Raw genomic sequence first — 16,520 nt, forward strand, 5'->3', positions numbered from 1 at the left:
ATAGAGCGGTACTGTCATAGTAAATTTTGTAACTACAGTAAATTCACTGCCATCTATCGACACACTTTAAAACTAAAAATGAAGATTTATAAAAATACGATAAAATGTATTTAAATATGGATAAATGTTATTTTTTATATGCATTAATTATTTTTATTTGACCCATGTTATTTCACTGATACATATGCGTTAAAATTGTTAAATAACAAACGAAACCGTCAACGCCCTCTATGCGAGAGTAGGCCAAAGGTAGTAGCGACATCTGATCGAGAATCAAATTTTCGCGATTTTCGAGGCACGTTTTTTCCTTAGACTGTATATTACTCACTCACTTGCTTGATATTTCTCAGTGAACTCATACATAACTCATATCGAATATGTAATAAGGTTGACAGTTGTTCATCAAAATCAAATCACAACACGACAATGTTGTTGTTGGTCTGTAGATGTATTGCGGCCACAAAAAACTTGACAACCATCTAATTTAGTAGGGTTGCATTTTTGGGTGACCACTGGGGAAAAAAATAACCAAATTTATAGTTGGTCAAACCAAATTGTCAGTAAATAAGAGCAAAAAAACGAAGTATACTCATCCTTTTCTTTTGGGTGCTAGTACTAGTGTAGGACAAATATAGTATGATTCTCCCTGTCTATGTTTGAAATGAGACAGTCCTTTGACAAACTAGAGTTGGCCAAGCAAATCTTGTTAATAGAATAAGGCGGCAAATTTCAAAAATGTAGGCGCGAAGGGTAATAGTCCCATAGAAAGTTTTAATTTCGCGCCTTTTTCTACTGACAAGATAACAAAATTTGCTTGACCAACTATACCTGCCTACGTCGGCCCATCATGTACACTGGCCATAAAATTTTACGTCTGCTTTAACGCGCTTGTAAAAATAAATGTCGTGTGGCAACACTCCTTAAGAGTTCGTTCAGAAATAATGGATGAGGCTTCTTTTGTTTACCTAATGTATTGTCACATTCCTTATTAACACATGGTCTATTTATATCACTAATATTCCATGATTAATAAACACGTGATAAAGTTAACAATATTAACAGTAAAACTCAATAGTCATCACGTATTTTGTTTGAACAATGTTTACGACGCGTTCATAATCCGCGTATCGAACAAGTGCTGTCAGCTGTGCTGCGACCGACAGGGCGAACTGTCAGATGGTGAATAGCAAAGGAGCGGTAGTGAGATTATTTTTAATAAATATGTCTTTTTATTTGCAATTTCACACTCATAGATAATCTTCGCGCATAGCTTTAAGCTTTAGCGTGTTTAGTTAGGTAGCGATAGTAAGGGCGGCCGCAATATGAGTTCGAGGGACCGGGACACTAAATCGCTGCAGGACAAGTTGAAGGTGTTCTTCAAGAAGGGCGCTTCGGGTGAGTTTAAATCGCTTATTTACAAGCAAACACTGTAGTAAGGTAGTTAACGTTGTGCCGGAGAATGTATTTGTGTTGTTTGGATGTTTGCAGCGCCGCTGCCGGCGGTGAACGAGCTGGTGGTGACTGCGGAGCTCGAGCGGGAGTTGCGGGCGGACGCGGCGCCCGCGCGGCGCCTCCGCGCGCTGCGGGACCTCGGAGACCGCGTCCGCGTCACCAGGATACAACAGGTGACCACCACTAAACTTACAACAGGCACTGGACCTTATTAAAGTAGCTAGACAAAGAATAGGACCAAAAACCTTTAGGAGACGTTTATCATGATCGTTTGGCATGAGCCAATAATAAGAATATATAAATAACTGAGATATGACAGATATCAGAACCTAAAAATCTGACCGGCATCTCCAACCTATACACCTGTTTGTTACTGTGCAAACACCTCTGTCCTCTAATTACTTAAGAGCCTTAAAAGGGTATCATCTTTATTCCCCTATAATAGCCCTATGTTAAAGGTACTTCGCATTCGCATAACAATACTTTGCTTTACTGAAAAATGATTAATATGTATATAATATCATATATCATGCATAAGTCTTGAAAAACTTAACATTTTAAACTCTCGCGTTTTGTACACATATATAATTATACCGGTCAACCGCTATATAAAGTAATAACTTTTCATAAAATAAAAAAAACAGTCAATTTTTTTTATTTGTATGCCACCTTGTACCTTTTCACAATGATAATAATTATTTTTATTTTATTATTTATTATTTTAAAAATAGTTGTACAGCATAACAGTATGAAATATACAAAGTCACTGCAAAACTACAAACAAATTAAAAACAAAAACAGGTAAAATAATATGAGATCCCCAGCAGGTTTATTGATTGTGATAATGTCACAAGGAGGGGAGATCAAATTCCTTACCATACCTACAATTTTAGCATTACTTTTGATAAACTCAGTAGTTGAATGCTCTGTAAATATAGGCCTACCCTGCTTAATGTCAGATAGTAAACAGGCTGATGCAACATTGGTCTTGGCTTGCAACAGTTTCTAGCTCTTGTATTTATGTCCCAAATACCAAAATGATTATTGTATTCCCTTGATTTGTCCAACTGATCTGTCATTTTAATGCAAAATTGGTATAAACGTAGAATGGTTGGGTAAACAATCCGAATGTGAACCGTAATTTTAGTTTAATCGGAGCTTTGGCGGGTAAAACGCTGGCCCAGTGGTGGATCCAGAATTTTTGTTGGGGGCTACTTGTGAGGGTAGATTAAGGTAAAAACCTAAAAATATTTATGAAGGTATTACTAAGTTGTGATTTATCTTGTATAGATTAAGTTTTTATTTTTATATAATACTTTAAGCTATATGTATCACCTAGTATTAGCACAATGTCAAAACTTCAGCGTAGGACGATGGTAATTAAAAATTGGAATTGTCTCAACTGACTCCACAAGACAGGCCTAGCCTAGTGTGGAGATCATAGGTTAATAAAACAATGTATAATTTTTTGGTAAATAAACTAATTTTTTTTAAATTATTATTAAGGGACTTGGATGGTTTTGGGGTGAGGGGAGGACTTGCACCCTTTAGCCACCCCCCTTAATCCATCGCCTTTTGTATGTGTCTCGCTGAATAACAAGTAAATAAGTTATTATATACCTTAGTGTGGAAATGGAAATGGTTTGCCAAAAACCGTTTTACCCTAAATTGTTAGGGTAGCCCTTATAAAGTGCTAGCATTATTGTTTGGTAAGTTTTTGGTCATGGTCAAAGGGATCAAATGAATGGGCTTGCAGTTCGTACTGATAAGTCTTTTTCTGGGTTAGCCGTCTTAACGGGACGTCCATTGAAAGGCTTTTATTAAGGAAAAGGGTTGCTCGGTCCCTAAAACTGACACAACTTCTGTCCAGGATTTTGCTTTGATGAATGGAACTAATGGTAAGAGCGTGCGACTTTAAATCCGGAGGTCGCGGGTTCAAACCCCGGCTCGTACCAATGAGTTTTTCGGAACTTATGTACGAAATATCATTTGATATTTACCAGTCGCTTTTCGGTGAAGGAAAACATCGTGAGGAAACCGGACTGATCCTAACAAGGCCTAGTTCCCCCTCTGGGTTGAAAGGTCAGATGGCAGTCGCTTTCGTAAAAACTAGTGCCTACGTCGATTCCAAGGATTAGTTGTCAAGCGGACCCCAGGCTCCCAGGAGCCATGGTAAAATGCCGGGATAACGCGAGGAAGAAGAAGAAAGAATGGAACTGTAGTAGTGTACTTTAGTGTCGTGCCATTGTACCGTGGTGTTGTTGCCATTTAAACTGAATGAATGATGTAATGGTCCCTAATATGTACAATGCCTTAATTACTTGACAACTTACCACTTTTATTTATTTGGACCCTTATACAGGATGGCTAAAAAATAAGTGCATTCCCGTTACCAGGGAGGTTTTGGGATTATGCTAAAAGTCCCATAGTAAAAGTTGCTCAGTATAATCCCAAAACCTCCCGGGCAACGGGTGTTCAGGTGCACTTATTTTTTAGCCACTGTATAACTAATAATTTCAAATAAACAGATTTTAAAGCCTGATTTTGCGCTTTAATCCTTTCTTCTTCTTATAAGTTGTACGATAAAAGTCTTAGGTAAATTTATGTTGTGGCCAGATCATAGAATTTCATCATCATCTTCCTCGCGTTATCCCGGCATTTTGCCACGGCTCATGGGAGCGTGGGGTCCGCTTGACAACTAATCCTAAGAATTGGCGTAGGCACTAGTTTTTACGAAAGTGATTGCCATCTGACCTTCCAACCCAGAGGGGGAAACTAGGCCTTGTTAGGATTAGTCCGGTTTCCTCACGATGTTTTCCTTCACCGAAAAGCGACTAGTATAAATATCAAATGATATGATGAGATCATAGAATTTCATAATTTCATGAAATGCCATGATGGCGCCAACCGATTTTTCAAATGAAATGATTGCCAATGCCACATTATTACATAACTGATCAATTATAACATCTGGCCACGACATATCCAAAAATCGTTAACATTTGTAATGTCCACAGAGAAGATGCCGAGTTTACTGAATGTTTTTGACTCATAAAATCTTTTTATTCGCAGGGCGGCGCGGAGAGACTATGGGCGCTCATGCGAGATCTTCTCGACGATGGCTGCGCGGAGTCCAGGCACACGGCGCTCTGGTTCCTGCGCTGTATAGCTGAAGGACAGGTAGGATCATTTCTATTAGTTTAGTGTATTATGCTATGCATACTAATATTATAAATGCGAAAGTCTGTCTGTCTGTCTGTGTGTTGCCTCTTCACGCTTAAACCGCTGAATCGATTTAGATGAAATTTGGCATAGAGATAGGTTGAGTCCCTGAGAAGGACATAGGATAGTTTTTTTATCCCGAAAATCATCCCTTAAGAAAGTAAAAAGCGGGGTGGAATTGAGATAATTAATGAAGTGTCTGCTAATTTGTGTGCAAAATATGCTCAAATTGAATAATTGCTATGAAATTTTTTCCAGGCGCTATGCTTGCTTTAGCTGCTGTTAGTAAGTCCGCGCAGACGAAGTCGCGGGCAATAGCTAGTATTATAAATGCGAAAGTCTGTCTGTCTGTCTTTCTGTCTGTGTGTTCCCTCTTCACGCTTAAGCCGCTGAATCGATTTAGATGAAATTTGGCATAGAGATAGGTTGAGTCCCTGAGAAGGACATAGGATAGTTTTTTATCCCGAAAATCATCCCTTAAGAAAGTAAAAAGCGGGGTGGAATTGAGATAATTAATAAAGTGTCTGCTAATTTGTGTGCAAAATATGCTCAAATTGAATAATTGCTATGAAAATTTTTCCAGGCGCTATGCTTGCTTTAGCTGCTGTTAGTAAGTCCGCGCAGACGAAGTCGCGGGCAATAGCTAGTATTATAAATGCGAAAGTCTGTCTGTCTGTCTTTCTGTCTGTGTGTTCCCTCTTCACGCTTAAGCCGCTGAATCGATTTAGATGAAATTTGGCATAGAGATAGGTTGAGTCCCTGAGAAGGACATAGGATAGTTTTTATCCCGAAAATCATCCCTTAAGAAAGTAAAAAGCGGGGTGGAATTGAGATAATTAATGAAGTGTCTGCTAATTTGTGTGCAAAAGGACATAGGATAGTTTTTATCCCGAAAATCATCCCTTAAGAAAGTAAAAAGCGGGGTGGAATTGAGATAATTAATGAAGTGTCTGCTAATTTGTGTGCAAAATATGCTCAAATTGAATAATTGCTATGAGAATTTTTCCAGGCGCTATACTTACTTTAGCTGTTGTTACTAAGTCCACGCAGACGAAGTCGCGGGCAAAAGCTAGTAATATTATAAATGCGAAAGTCTATCTGTCTGTCTGTGTGTTACCTCTTCACGCTTAACCCGCTGAATCGATTTAGTTTAAATTTAACGTAGAGATAGTTTGAGTCCCGGGGAAAGACATAGGATAGTTTTTATCCCGAAAATCATCCCGTGAAAAGCGGGGTGGAATCATGGTGGAATTGAGATAATTAATGAGTTGCCTAGTAATTTGTGTGCATATTATGCTCAAATTGACTGATTGCTATAAGACTTTCTCCAGGCGCTATTCTTACTTTAGCTGGAGTTACTAAGCCCACGCAGACGAAGTCGCGGGCAAAAGCTAGTAAGTTAATAAAGTAGGTACCTATACAATAAATAATAATTATATAATATCTTGTACCTACCAAAAAACTCGATCTCTTGAATAAATTGATTGCTTTGCCCTACACGGTGTCAAGTTGTACACAATTATATGTAATAGGTTAAGATATAATGGGGCATTTTCTATGAAAAGGGACCTTATTGTCGATGGCGCTTACGCCACACAGCGTCACGCGGCATTGTATTTATATCGGAGCATCGTTAATAATGGCGTAAGCGCCATCGACAATAAGGTCCCTTTTTATAGAAAATACCACAAATGTGATATGCAATAAAGATTGACTATGAGTATGAGTATGAAGCCAGCAAATACCTTTACTACGAGTAGTTTTACTTTTTAGGGTTCCGTACCCAAAGGGTAAAAACGGGACCCTATTACTAAGACTCCGCCGTCCGTCTGTCTGTCTGTTACCAGGCTGTATCTCATGAACCGTGATAGCTAGACAGTTGAAATTTTCACAGATGATGTATTTCTGTCGCCGCTATAACAACAAACACTAAAAAGTACGGAACCCTCGGTGCGCGAGTCCTACTCTCACTTGGCCGCACAGGTATTCGAAATCTGTAAACCATACTTGCTTCTGAACTTCTGCTCCTAATAAATATAGGTAAACATGCGATTGAGTTGTTAGGTATGTATTAGGCCAGGATTACACTTTTAAGTTTTACTTACGTAAGTAGAGACACAGCTATACTACAGAATGAGATATGAATATCGTTATCTCATTCTAGCAAATTGTTTCAGGAGTGCGCTGTGATGCGGACGGTGATGTTTCGGTATCTGCGGGAGTCGCACGCGCAGCATGCCGCCGAGGTAATTAAATTTCAAAAATTTTAAATTTCAATTTTTTTTATTGTAGGTACACAAAAATATTTTCAGGGTTGTTAAGATTAACTTAAATTAAACACAGTTGACAAAATGTACCTGGTATAGAAAAATACAGTCAGGTTACTCTGGTTCCTACACTAGGCTTAGCCTGTCTCGTAGGTAACCCAGACTCGAATGAGTTTAGATTAGTTTGAGTTTATACAATTAATTAACATAACTTAAAGCCTATAAGAAGAGGAGATAGAAAACAGAATTAATATCACATTTTTTTTTATTACCGTATTACTAATATTTAATTACCGTATTACTAATATGATCACAGATTTAATATACACGCTAGATGACACAAATACCACGATTTGTATTGAAACCAAGCGTGCCGACTTTTTCATACAAAATTTACGCATAATAAAATTTTAAAATTACTTATCTGTGATAGGAAATATGTTCTTGCATTTGGGTGCTCGCGCTTTTTGGGCTGTTGCAAGCAACTTACACAATGACGCATGCCGCGTGTACAGACGTGCCGTTCACACATAGAAACGCAAGTGATTTTTGAGCCCTGTGGTCTCGGCACAAAACTGAGCCAATCGGAGAAGGAAGCAGTAGGAACACACTTGTTCTCGGCCTGTCTGGGGGTACCTCGACCAGTGTCTACAGCGCGCATTAAACTGCAATATCGGTAATTTAGCTTGGAGCTATTCTGACGTTATTATCATTGCAGGACGCGCCACACCGCCTCTCGTTGTTGTCCACACTCACCAACGCCGGCAAGAACATCGAGTGCTTCGAGGAACAGGTTAGATTGAACAGAAACGCTACTTTAGAACATAACTTGTTTAATGTACAGGGTCCCTTTGTTTAACATAATTATTAAAAGTCATATTAATGTAATGATTGCCATATTATCATTAGTCATAATTCAGAAACCGTTAATTTTTCAGGATTTTCCTCAGGTTATCCTATAGATAGGTTAGGTTAGGTTTGTTTTATGGCAATCCTGAAAAGTTGCGCGTTTCTGAGAAAAACTAAATTATGACTAACGAAAATGTGGACAAACAATACATTATGACTTAAAACTATATGGGAAACAATAGAGACCCGTAATTGTACGCTATCCGAAACTGTAATAATAATGTAGGTAATTTTTCTCATGTAATTCAATTTTATGTAATAATACTATCAATAAAATAGTATGGGTATGAGTAATGAATAATCATGGTTTTTGCATTGAATATTAATTTACATAATTTCATCTTAATGTGTGCGTACTCTTATCTGGCGGTGTGCGCACTATTACGTTATTTTTGGCCATTTTTTTGGCCAGTTGAATTTATAATTAGTGTTTATTTTTGCATTGCATATCAACCTATTAAAACCCAAAAATGTTGACATAATTCGAATTAATTTAAGCTTGAAAAAAAGTAGTATTGGAATTACGAAATAAGTAAATTGAACTATTTATCGCCAGGTCGGCGAATATCTGCTGGAGTACATGCGCAGCGTCGGCGAGACCGGCCCCGCGCTACCTGAACTGTTGGCGCTCGTCATCAACGTCGTCAAATACAACGCCACCTACTTGGACGAACACGTCGTGCACGGCATCGTGGAGTGAGTAAAACTTAATATACCTACTACCTTCATACAAGTCTAATAATAGAAAAAACTTTTTGCCAAAAATATATTTTTTGTTGTTTTTATCACCATCTGTACTTTTCTTAAGAACTTTTATTGCAATTCGCGCTATGCATTGCGTCCGCGCGTGATTTTTATAAATTGAATAATCGATCGAGCCGAGCTAAGGTATTCGTTTCAGCTCGGGCAAAAATGCTTCGTATGTCCGGTCGTCCTCTGCAGGTCATATAATCTCAACCTCCACCATGTCGCTTCAGCGATACCCTATATTACGGTTTTTCGGTATTTTTAAAATTAAAATGGCGATGCCGTGGGAGGTCTCCACTAGTTATTAAGCTTGTACAAGTTGTGTCTCCTCCACAGCGCCTCCTGCCACCTGTGCGCGTACTCGGCGTCGGCCGGGGCCGTGGTGTCGGCGCTGGCGCTGCTGGAGGCCGTGGTGGCGTACTCGCTGCTGCCGCGCGCCGCGCTGCCGGCCTTCGTGGGCGCGCTGTGCCGCACCGTCAACCTGGAGCGCCACTGCCAGACCAGCTGGAAGGTAACCAAACATTTAAACACCATTCAAAAAAAAACTTATGTCCCAGATATTAAAATCAGCATGCGGTCGAATGCTGATAGCGACCCTGCGGCACCCCATCTAAGGCGGATTCGGCACTCGTTGGTGGTTTTAGACGGTAGTCCTCTGGTTAGTCCGTCATCCCTCCTGGTTCCCCCGGACCAGGTGGCATGCGTAAACGCATTTCCCCAACGTTAAAAAAAAAAGATACTAAAATCAGAATTTTATTGGCCATTTACCGCACTATCCCGCTTTTGTACCATAAAGACGGAAAAATTTGACAAATTGAGGCGATCGAATCGTCTGTTAAGTTAATTTTAAACACCTCGCCCGTTTACTAGCGTCGTCTGTTGCACGTTGTTACATAAAATTTAGATACGGTTCAAACAATGTTGTCCATTAATACACTCCCCGCGTGCGCAATCTTATCTGACAGTTTACGCACTCTTACCATACGACGTGCGCACTTAATGTACGCCCTACATACATAACGTTCAAATTGCAAAGCATGAGTGGCTTAAAACATGTGCTAACATTATTTTATCAATCCCAGCTGATGCGCTCAGTCCTCGGCGCCGACCTTGGCCACGCCGCTCTCCAAGAGCTAGCGGCCCTCCCCGCCGCCGCCGCCAACAACGCCGCCGCCGCCAACACCGCCGACGGGAGCAACGCCGCCGCCGCCAACACCGCCGACGGGAGCAACGCCGCCGCCGCCAACAACGCCGACGCCGGCGCAGTGCGCGGCGCCGTGTTCTACATCAACATGGCGCTGTGGGGCCCGCGTCGCGTGCCCAGCCTGCGCGTGTCGCTGCTGTGTGTGTTACCGGCTCTACTACAGGTGTGCACATATTCTACACCTATATTTTAGTCCTCCAACATTTTGACTTTTTGAATTAATCATATTTATGTACTTAATAGTTGAACCTCCAGGTCTGTTTCGTAAGTATGTTAAGTACACTACATTGTACTACAAATACATTTGTATATGTGGCTGTTTGCGTTCTAAATAAAAAAAAAGGAAAAATATTTGTTCAGGCGGTGAGCACGAACCAGCCCGTAGTAACGTACGAAGTGATCCAAGCCATCCAGAGCCTCGTGAGCCGCGCGCCGCCGGACTCGCTGTGCGCCGCCTGGGACGTGCTGCTGGCCGTGCTGGCGCACGCGCACAGGCACGACAGTGAGTGCTCTTATACAATCATACTGCGCACTCTTACACAACGAGCCTTCAAGAGTACGCTCCTACTCGACAAGGCCAGTTCTGTATAATTAAATTACTCTTAGGCAACAGGCAAACTTTTATTTTTACAGAAAGCCTGGACCCGCCCAACGAGCTGATCCACACCCGTCTCCACGCGCTGCTGACCTGCATAGAACAGCTGCACGAGGCCGGCCAGTACACGGGGGACACTGGCCAGCTGCTGGACCTCATCGACTGCAGCGCGCAGGACCGACCGGTAATAGCAGCTCCAGCTGACAAATACAGAGCAGCGGTACAATTTTGGTGGGAACAGCAATTCGTGAATTCGTCTTATTTTGTGGTACTCGGCTTCGCTTCATCCGATAAACTCGCTCATTCATAAATTTGACGTTTCCTGCTAAGGCCCACCATACAAAAAATGCCATTTTTTAATTAATAGTGAAGAAAATATAGTTGAATTTCTTTGTTTTTTAATCGAATGAAACAAAAGGAAACGAACAGACGAATCGCCTGATGGTGAGTGATTACCGTCGCCCATGGACACCTGCAACACCAGGGTTGTAAGTGGGTTGCCGTCCTTTAAGATGGGAGTATTTATTAATGTTTTATTTTCAGGAAGCATCAGTACTTCGCCTCATCACGCTCCGCTGCTCGACGCTCTCCCCCGCTCGCGCGGACTGGCTGGCCGCAGCCTTAGCGCTCGGCGACAAGTTCGTCCGCCGGGACACTCGACTCGGCGTCCGGATGCATGCGCTTCAACAACTGCTCGCTGTCGTCAAACGACACAGGTGCGTTATACCGCCGCCTGGCTGGCCGCAGCCTTAGCACTAGGAGACACTAGGTCGACATGTGTAAGATTGTCATGTGAAAAATATTAGTAATGAGTATTTTTCCTTTGGTCAGGTTCCTGTACGAGGAAGAAGTAGTGGTGGGCGTGGGCGTGCCCTTGCTGAGTTGGTGCGGGGCGGGGGCGGGTGCGGGGGTGGGGGTGGGGGTGGACCCCGCGCTGCGGGCCGCCGCGGCGCGCGCCGCCGCCGAGCTGGCCGTGCTGGTGACCGGCGACGCCGCCACCGACCTCATCGACCTGCTGGAGAAGGTACCGTGTGGTCAGGGCCGCGCCGCCGCCGAGCTGGCCGTGCTGGTGACCGGCGACGCCGCCACCGACCTCATCGACCTGCTGGAGAAGGTACCGTGTGGTCAGGGCCGCGCCGCCGCCGAGCTGGCCGTGCTGGTGACCGGCGACGCCGCCACCGACCTCATCGACCTGCTGGAGAAGGTACCGTGTGGTCAGGGCCGCGCCGCCGCCGAGCTGGCCGTGCTGGTGACCGGCGACGCCGCCACCGACCTCATCGACCTGCTGGAGAAGGTACCGTGTGGTCAGGGCCGCGCCGCCGCCGAGCTGGCCGTGCTGGTGACCGGCGACGCCGCCACCGACCTCATCGACCTGCTGGAGAAGGTACCGTGTGGTCAGGGCCGCGCCGCCGCCGAGCTGGCCGTGCTGGTGACCGGCGACGCCGCCACCGACCTCATCGACCTGCTGGAGAAGGTACCGTGTGGTCAGGGCCGCGCCGCCGCCGAGCTGGCCGTGCTGGTGACCGGCGACGCCGCCACCGACCTCATCGACCTGCTGGAGAAGGTACCGTGTGGTCAGGGCCGCGCCGCCGCCGAGCTGGCCGTGCTGGTGACCGGCGACGCCGCCACCGACCTCATCGACCTGCTGGAGAAGGTACCGTGTGGTCAGGGCCGCGCCGCCGCCGAGCTGGCCGTGCTGGTGACCGGCGACGCCGCCACCGACCTCATCGACCTGCTGGAGAAGGTACCGTGTGGTCAGGGCCGCGCCGCCGCCGAGCTGGCCGTGCTGGTGACCGGCGACGCCGCCACCGACCTCATCGACCTGCTGGAGAAGGTACCGTGTGGTCAGGGCCGCGCCGCCGCCGAGCTGGCCGTGCTGGTGACCGGCGACGCCGCCACCGACCTCATCGACCTGCTGGAGAAGGTACCGTGTGGTCAGGGCCGCGCCGCCGCCGAGCTGGCCGTGCTGGTGACCGGCGACGCCGCCACCGACCTCATCGACCTGCTGGAGAAGGTACCGTGTGGTCAGGGCCGCGCCGCCGCCGAGCTGGCCGTGCTGGTGACCGGCGACGCCGCCACCGACCTCATCGACCTGCTGGAGAAGGTACCGTGTGGTCAGGGCCGCGCCGCCGCCGAGCTGGCCGTGCTGGTGACCGGCGACGCCGCCACCGACCTCATCGACCTGCTGGAGAAGGTACCGTGTGGTCAGGGCCGCGCCGCCGCCGAGCTGGCCGTGCTGGTGACCGGCGACGCCGCCACCGACCTCATCGACCTGCTGGAGAAGGTACCGTGTGGTCAGGGCCGCGCCGCCGCCGAGCTGGCCGTGCTGGTGACCGGCGACGCCGCCACCGACCTCATCGACCTGCTGGAGAAGGTACCGTGTGGTCAGGGCCGCGCCGCCGCCGAGCTGGCCGTGCTGGTGACCGGCGACGCCGCCACCGACCTCATCGACCTGCTGGAGAAGGTACCGTGTGGTCAGGGCCGCGCCGCCGCCGAGCTGGCCGTGCTGGTGACCGGCGACGCCGCCACCGACCTCATCGACCTGCTGGAGAAGGTACCGTGTGGTCAGGGCCGCGCCGCCGCCGAGCTGGCCGTGCTGGTGACCGGCGACGCCGCCACCGACCTCATCGACCTGCTGGAGAAGGTACCGTGTGGTCAGGGCCGCGCCGCCGCCGAGCTGGCCGTGCTGGTGACCGGCGACGCCGCCACCGACCTCATCGACCTGCTGGAGAAGGTACCGTGTGGTCAGGGCCGCGCCGCCGCCGAGCTGGCCGTGCTGGTGACCGGCGACGCCGCCACCGACCTCATCGACCTGCTGGAGAAGGTACCGTGTGGTCAGGGCCGCGCCGCCGCCGAGCTGGCCGTGCTGGTGACCGGCGACGCCGCCACCGACCTCATCGACCTGCTGGAGAAGGTACCGTGTGGTCAGGGCCGCGCCGCCGCCGAGCTGGCCGTGCTGGTGACCGGCGACGCCGCCACCGACCTCATCGACCTGCTGGAGAAGGTACCGTGTGGTCAGGGCCGCGCCGCCGCCGAGCTGGCCGTGCTGGTGACCGGCGACGCCGCCACCGACCTCATCGACCTGCTGGAGAAGGTACCGTGTGGTCAGGGCCGCGCCGCCGCCGAGCTGGCCGTGCTGGTGACCGGCGACGCCGCCACCGACCTCATCGACCTGCTGGAGAAGGTACCGTGTGGTCAGGGCCGCGCCGCCGCCGAGCTGGCCGTGCTGGTGACCGGCGACGCCGCCACCGACCTCATCGACCTGCTGGAGAAGGTACCGTGTGGTCAGGGCCGCGCCGCCGCCGAGCTGGCCGTGCTGGTGACCGGCGACGCCGCCACCGACCTCATCGACCTGCTGGAGAAGGTACCGTGTGGTCAGGGCCGCGCCGCCGCCGAGCTGGCCGTGCTGGTGACCGGCGACGCCGCCACCGACCTCATCGACCTGCTGGAGAAGGTACCGTGTGGTCAGGGCCGCGCCGCCGCCGAGCTGGCCGTGCTGGTGACCGGCGACGCCGCCACCGACCTCATCGACCTGCTGGAGAAGGTACCGTGTGGTCAGGGCCGCGCCGCCGCCGAGCTGGCCGTGCTGGTGACCGGCGACGCCGCCACCGACCTCATCGACCTGCTGGAGAAGGTACCGTGTGGTCAGGGCCGCGCCGCCGCCGAGCTGGCCGTGCTGGTGACCGGCGACGCCGCCACCGACCTCATCGACCTGCTGGAGAAGGTACCGTGTGGTCAGGGCCGCGCCGCCGCCGAGCTGGCCGTGCTGGTGACCGGCGACGCCGCCACCGACCTCATCGACCTGCTGGAGAAGGTACCGTGTGGTCAGGGCCGCGCCGCCGCCGAGCTGGCCGTGCTGGTGACCGGCGACGCCGCCACCGACCTCATCGACCTGCTGGAGAAGGTACCGTGTGGTCAGGGCCGCGCCGCCGCCGAGCTGGCCGTGCTGGTGACCGGCGACGCCGCCACCGACCTCATCGACCTGCTGGAGAAGGTACCGTGTGGTCAGGGCCGCGCCGCCGCCGAGCTGGCCGTGCTGGTGACCGGCGACGCCGCCACCGACCTCATCGACCTGCTGGAGAAGGTACCGTGTGGTCAGGGCCGCGCCGCCGCCGAGCTGGCCGTGCTGGTGACCGGCGACGCCGCCACCGACCTCATCGACCTGCTGGAGAAGGTACCGTGTGGTCAGGGCCGCGCCGCCGCCGAGCTGGCCGTGCTGGTGACCGGCGACGCCGCCACCGACCTCATCGACCTGCTGGAGAAGGTACCGTGTGGTCAGGGCCGCGCCGCCGCCGAGCTGGCCGTGCTGGTGACCGGCGACGCCGCCACCGACCTCATCGACCTGCTGGAGAAGGTACCGTGTGGTCAGGGCCGCGCCGCCGCCGAGCTGGCCGTGCTGGTGACCGGCGACGCCGCCACCGACCTCATCGACCTGCTGGAGAAGGTACCGTGTGGTCAGGGCCGCGCCGCCGCCGAGCTGGCCGTGCTGGTGACCGGCGACGCCGCCACCGACCTCATCGACCTGCTGGAGAAGGTACCGTGTGGTCAGGGCCGCGCCGCCGCCGAGCTGGCCGTGCTGGTGACCGGCGACGCCGCCACCGACCTCATCGACCTGCTGGAGAAGGTACCGTGTGGTCAGGGCCGCGCCGCCGCCGAGCTGGCCGTGCTGGTGACCGGCGACGCCGCCACCGACCTCATCGACCTGCTGGAGAAGGTACCGTGTGGTCAGGGCCGCGCCGCCGCCGAGCTGGCCGTGCTGGTGACCGGCGACGCCGCCACCGACCTCATCGACCTGCTGGAGAAGGTACCGTGTGGTCAGGGCCGCGCCGCCGCCGAGCTGGCCGTGCTGGTGACCGGCGACGCCGCCACCGACCTCATCGACCTGCTGGAGAAGGTACCGTGTGGTCAGGGCCGCGCCGCCGCCGAGCTGGCCGTGCTGGTGACCGGCGACGCCGCCACCGACCTCATCGACCTGCTGGAGAAGGTACCGTGTAGTAGTAGCGGGCCTATGGAACTCTCCGCGCGAGCGAGGATTTATACCTACGAATCGCGTCCCCTTCGCGGTACCGAGCCGGTAGGTTGACACACGCGCTAACGCCCGCTCGTCACCGCGCGCTCGAAAACGCCAGAGATCATACAAAAGAAATGTCTTCGCGACGAAAAATAGGTCAGCTTGTAGTGTATGGATGCAGGAGTACCAAAAAAAAAAACATTTATTTCGGACGATATTACAATCCATATTTTGTTAGTTACAAATATACAAATAATAAATCATTGGTGAACTCTCCGAGGTAACATCTATTATACAACTAGGGAACACATAAAATTATATTATGATAGTACATTATGATACAAGTGTGCTAAGTTGGACATTACACACGAGGCGATATTGTGCGCGCGAGCTGTAAGCGAGCGCGCAATAAGAAAGCCGATGTGTGTAATGACCAATGCACACGCGTTTCATACGACGTTTTTCAACACACTTGCGAGTAAAAAAAAGAAACTCATATTAATCAAATTTTAATAGTTAAAACAGAGTATTGTGTGTTGCATCTGTCATACTGCCGGCCGCCCCTCGTCCCGGCCCGAGGAGCGCGCCGGTGCCCGCCAGTCTGACCAATCAAAGAAGGTTCCCTTTCCATGCATATTATTAGCAATCAGTTACCTTTTTAACTCAGTCGGATAATATAATGAAAAAGCACGAGTGGAATAATACACTGAAAGAGCACGCGTGTTTAATATCTAGGATTATGAGCCAAAAGTCGGTGGAATAAAAACGTCGTTTTGAGCAAGTGTGTTGAAAAATATTATATAGTAGTGTGACTAGTGACTTAAAAAAAAAAACGGAAATTAATAGTATTTTATACAATGGTGATATAATAGAGAGCTTTTCAGTCGAGTACCGTGTTTAAGCAACGAAGCTTGCTGAGTTGCTTAAGTTAAGGTACGAGATTGAAAAGCTTGATTATATCACTATTGTATACAATACTTTTTCTACAAGACAAAAAATAATACTTTCAACTAGTAGAATCATATACTTAGGTAAACAAACCAAAAGTATACAGCTAAGATACGCGAGTTGCCGCAGCCCGCGATACCTTCATACTCGTACGCGCGCCGGCCG

At 49.2% G+C, this 16,520-nt stretch overlaps 1 protein-coding gene across 1 annotated transcript in view; it reads left to right on the forward strand.

Annotated features, from left to right (window-relative positions):
* Window positions 1–893: 893 nt before the first annotated feature.
* LOC134743970 (uncharacterized) overlaps window positions 894–16,520 on the forward strand; it is a 107,856-nt gene continuing 92,229 nt past the window's right edge. The window contains exons 1-12 of the mRNA XM_063677601.1: window positions 894–1,395; window positions 1,489–1,625; window positions 4,525–4,632; window positions 6,852–6,920; window positions 7,660–7,734; window positions 8,407–8,546; window positions 8,934–9,108; window positions 9,680–9,964; window positions 10,162–10,303; window positions 10,435–10,580; window positions 10,940–11,112; window positions 11,228–15,380. Of these exons, the coding sequence (XP_063533671.1) occupies window positions 1,323–1,395; window positions 1,489–1,625; window positions 4,525–4,632; window positions 6,852–6,920; window positions 7,660–7,734; window positions 8,407–8,546; window positions 8,934–9,108; window positions 9,680–9,964; window positions 10,162–10,303; window positions 10,435–10,580; window positions 10,940–11,112; window positions 11,228–15,380 (5,676 nt within the window). The 5' untranslated portion in view covers window positions 894–1,322. The remainder of the gene's footprint in view (window positions 1,396–1,488; window positions 1,626–4,524; window positions 4,633–6,851; window positions 6,921–7,659; window positions 7,735–8,406; window positions 8,547–8,933; window positions 9,109–9,679; window positions 9,965–10,161; window positions 10,304–10,434; window positions 10,581–10,939; window positions 11,113–11,227; window positions 15,381–16,520) is intronic.

The sequence above is a fragment of the Cydia strobilella genome, chromosome 9 (genome assembly GCF_947568885.1).
Source record: "Cydia strobilella chromosome 9, ilCydStro3.1, whole genome shotgun sequence".
In the NCBI taxonomy this organism is placed as follows: Eukaryota; Metazoa; Arthropoda; class Insecta; order Lepidoptera; family Tortricidae; genus Cydia; species Cydia strobilella.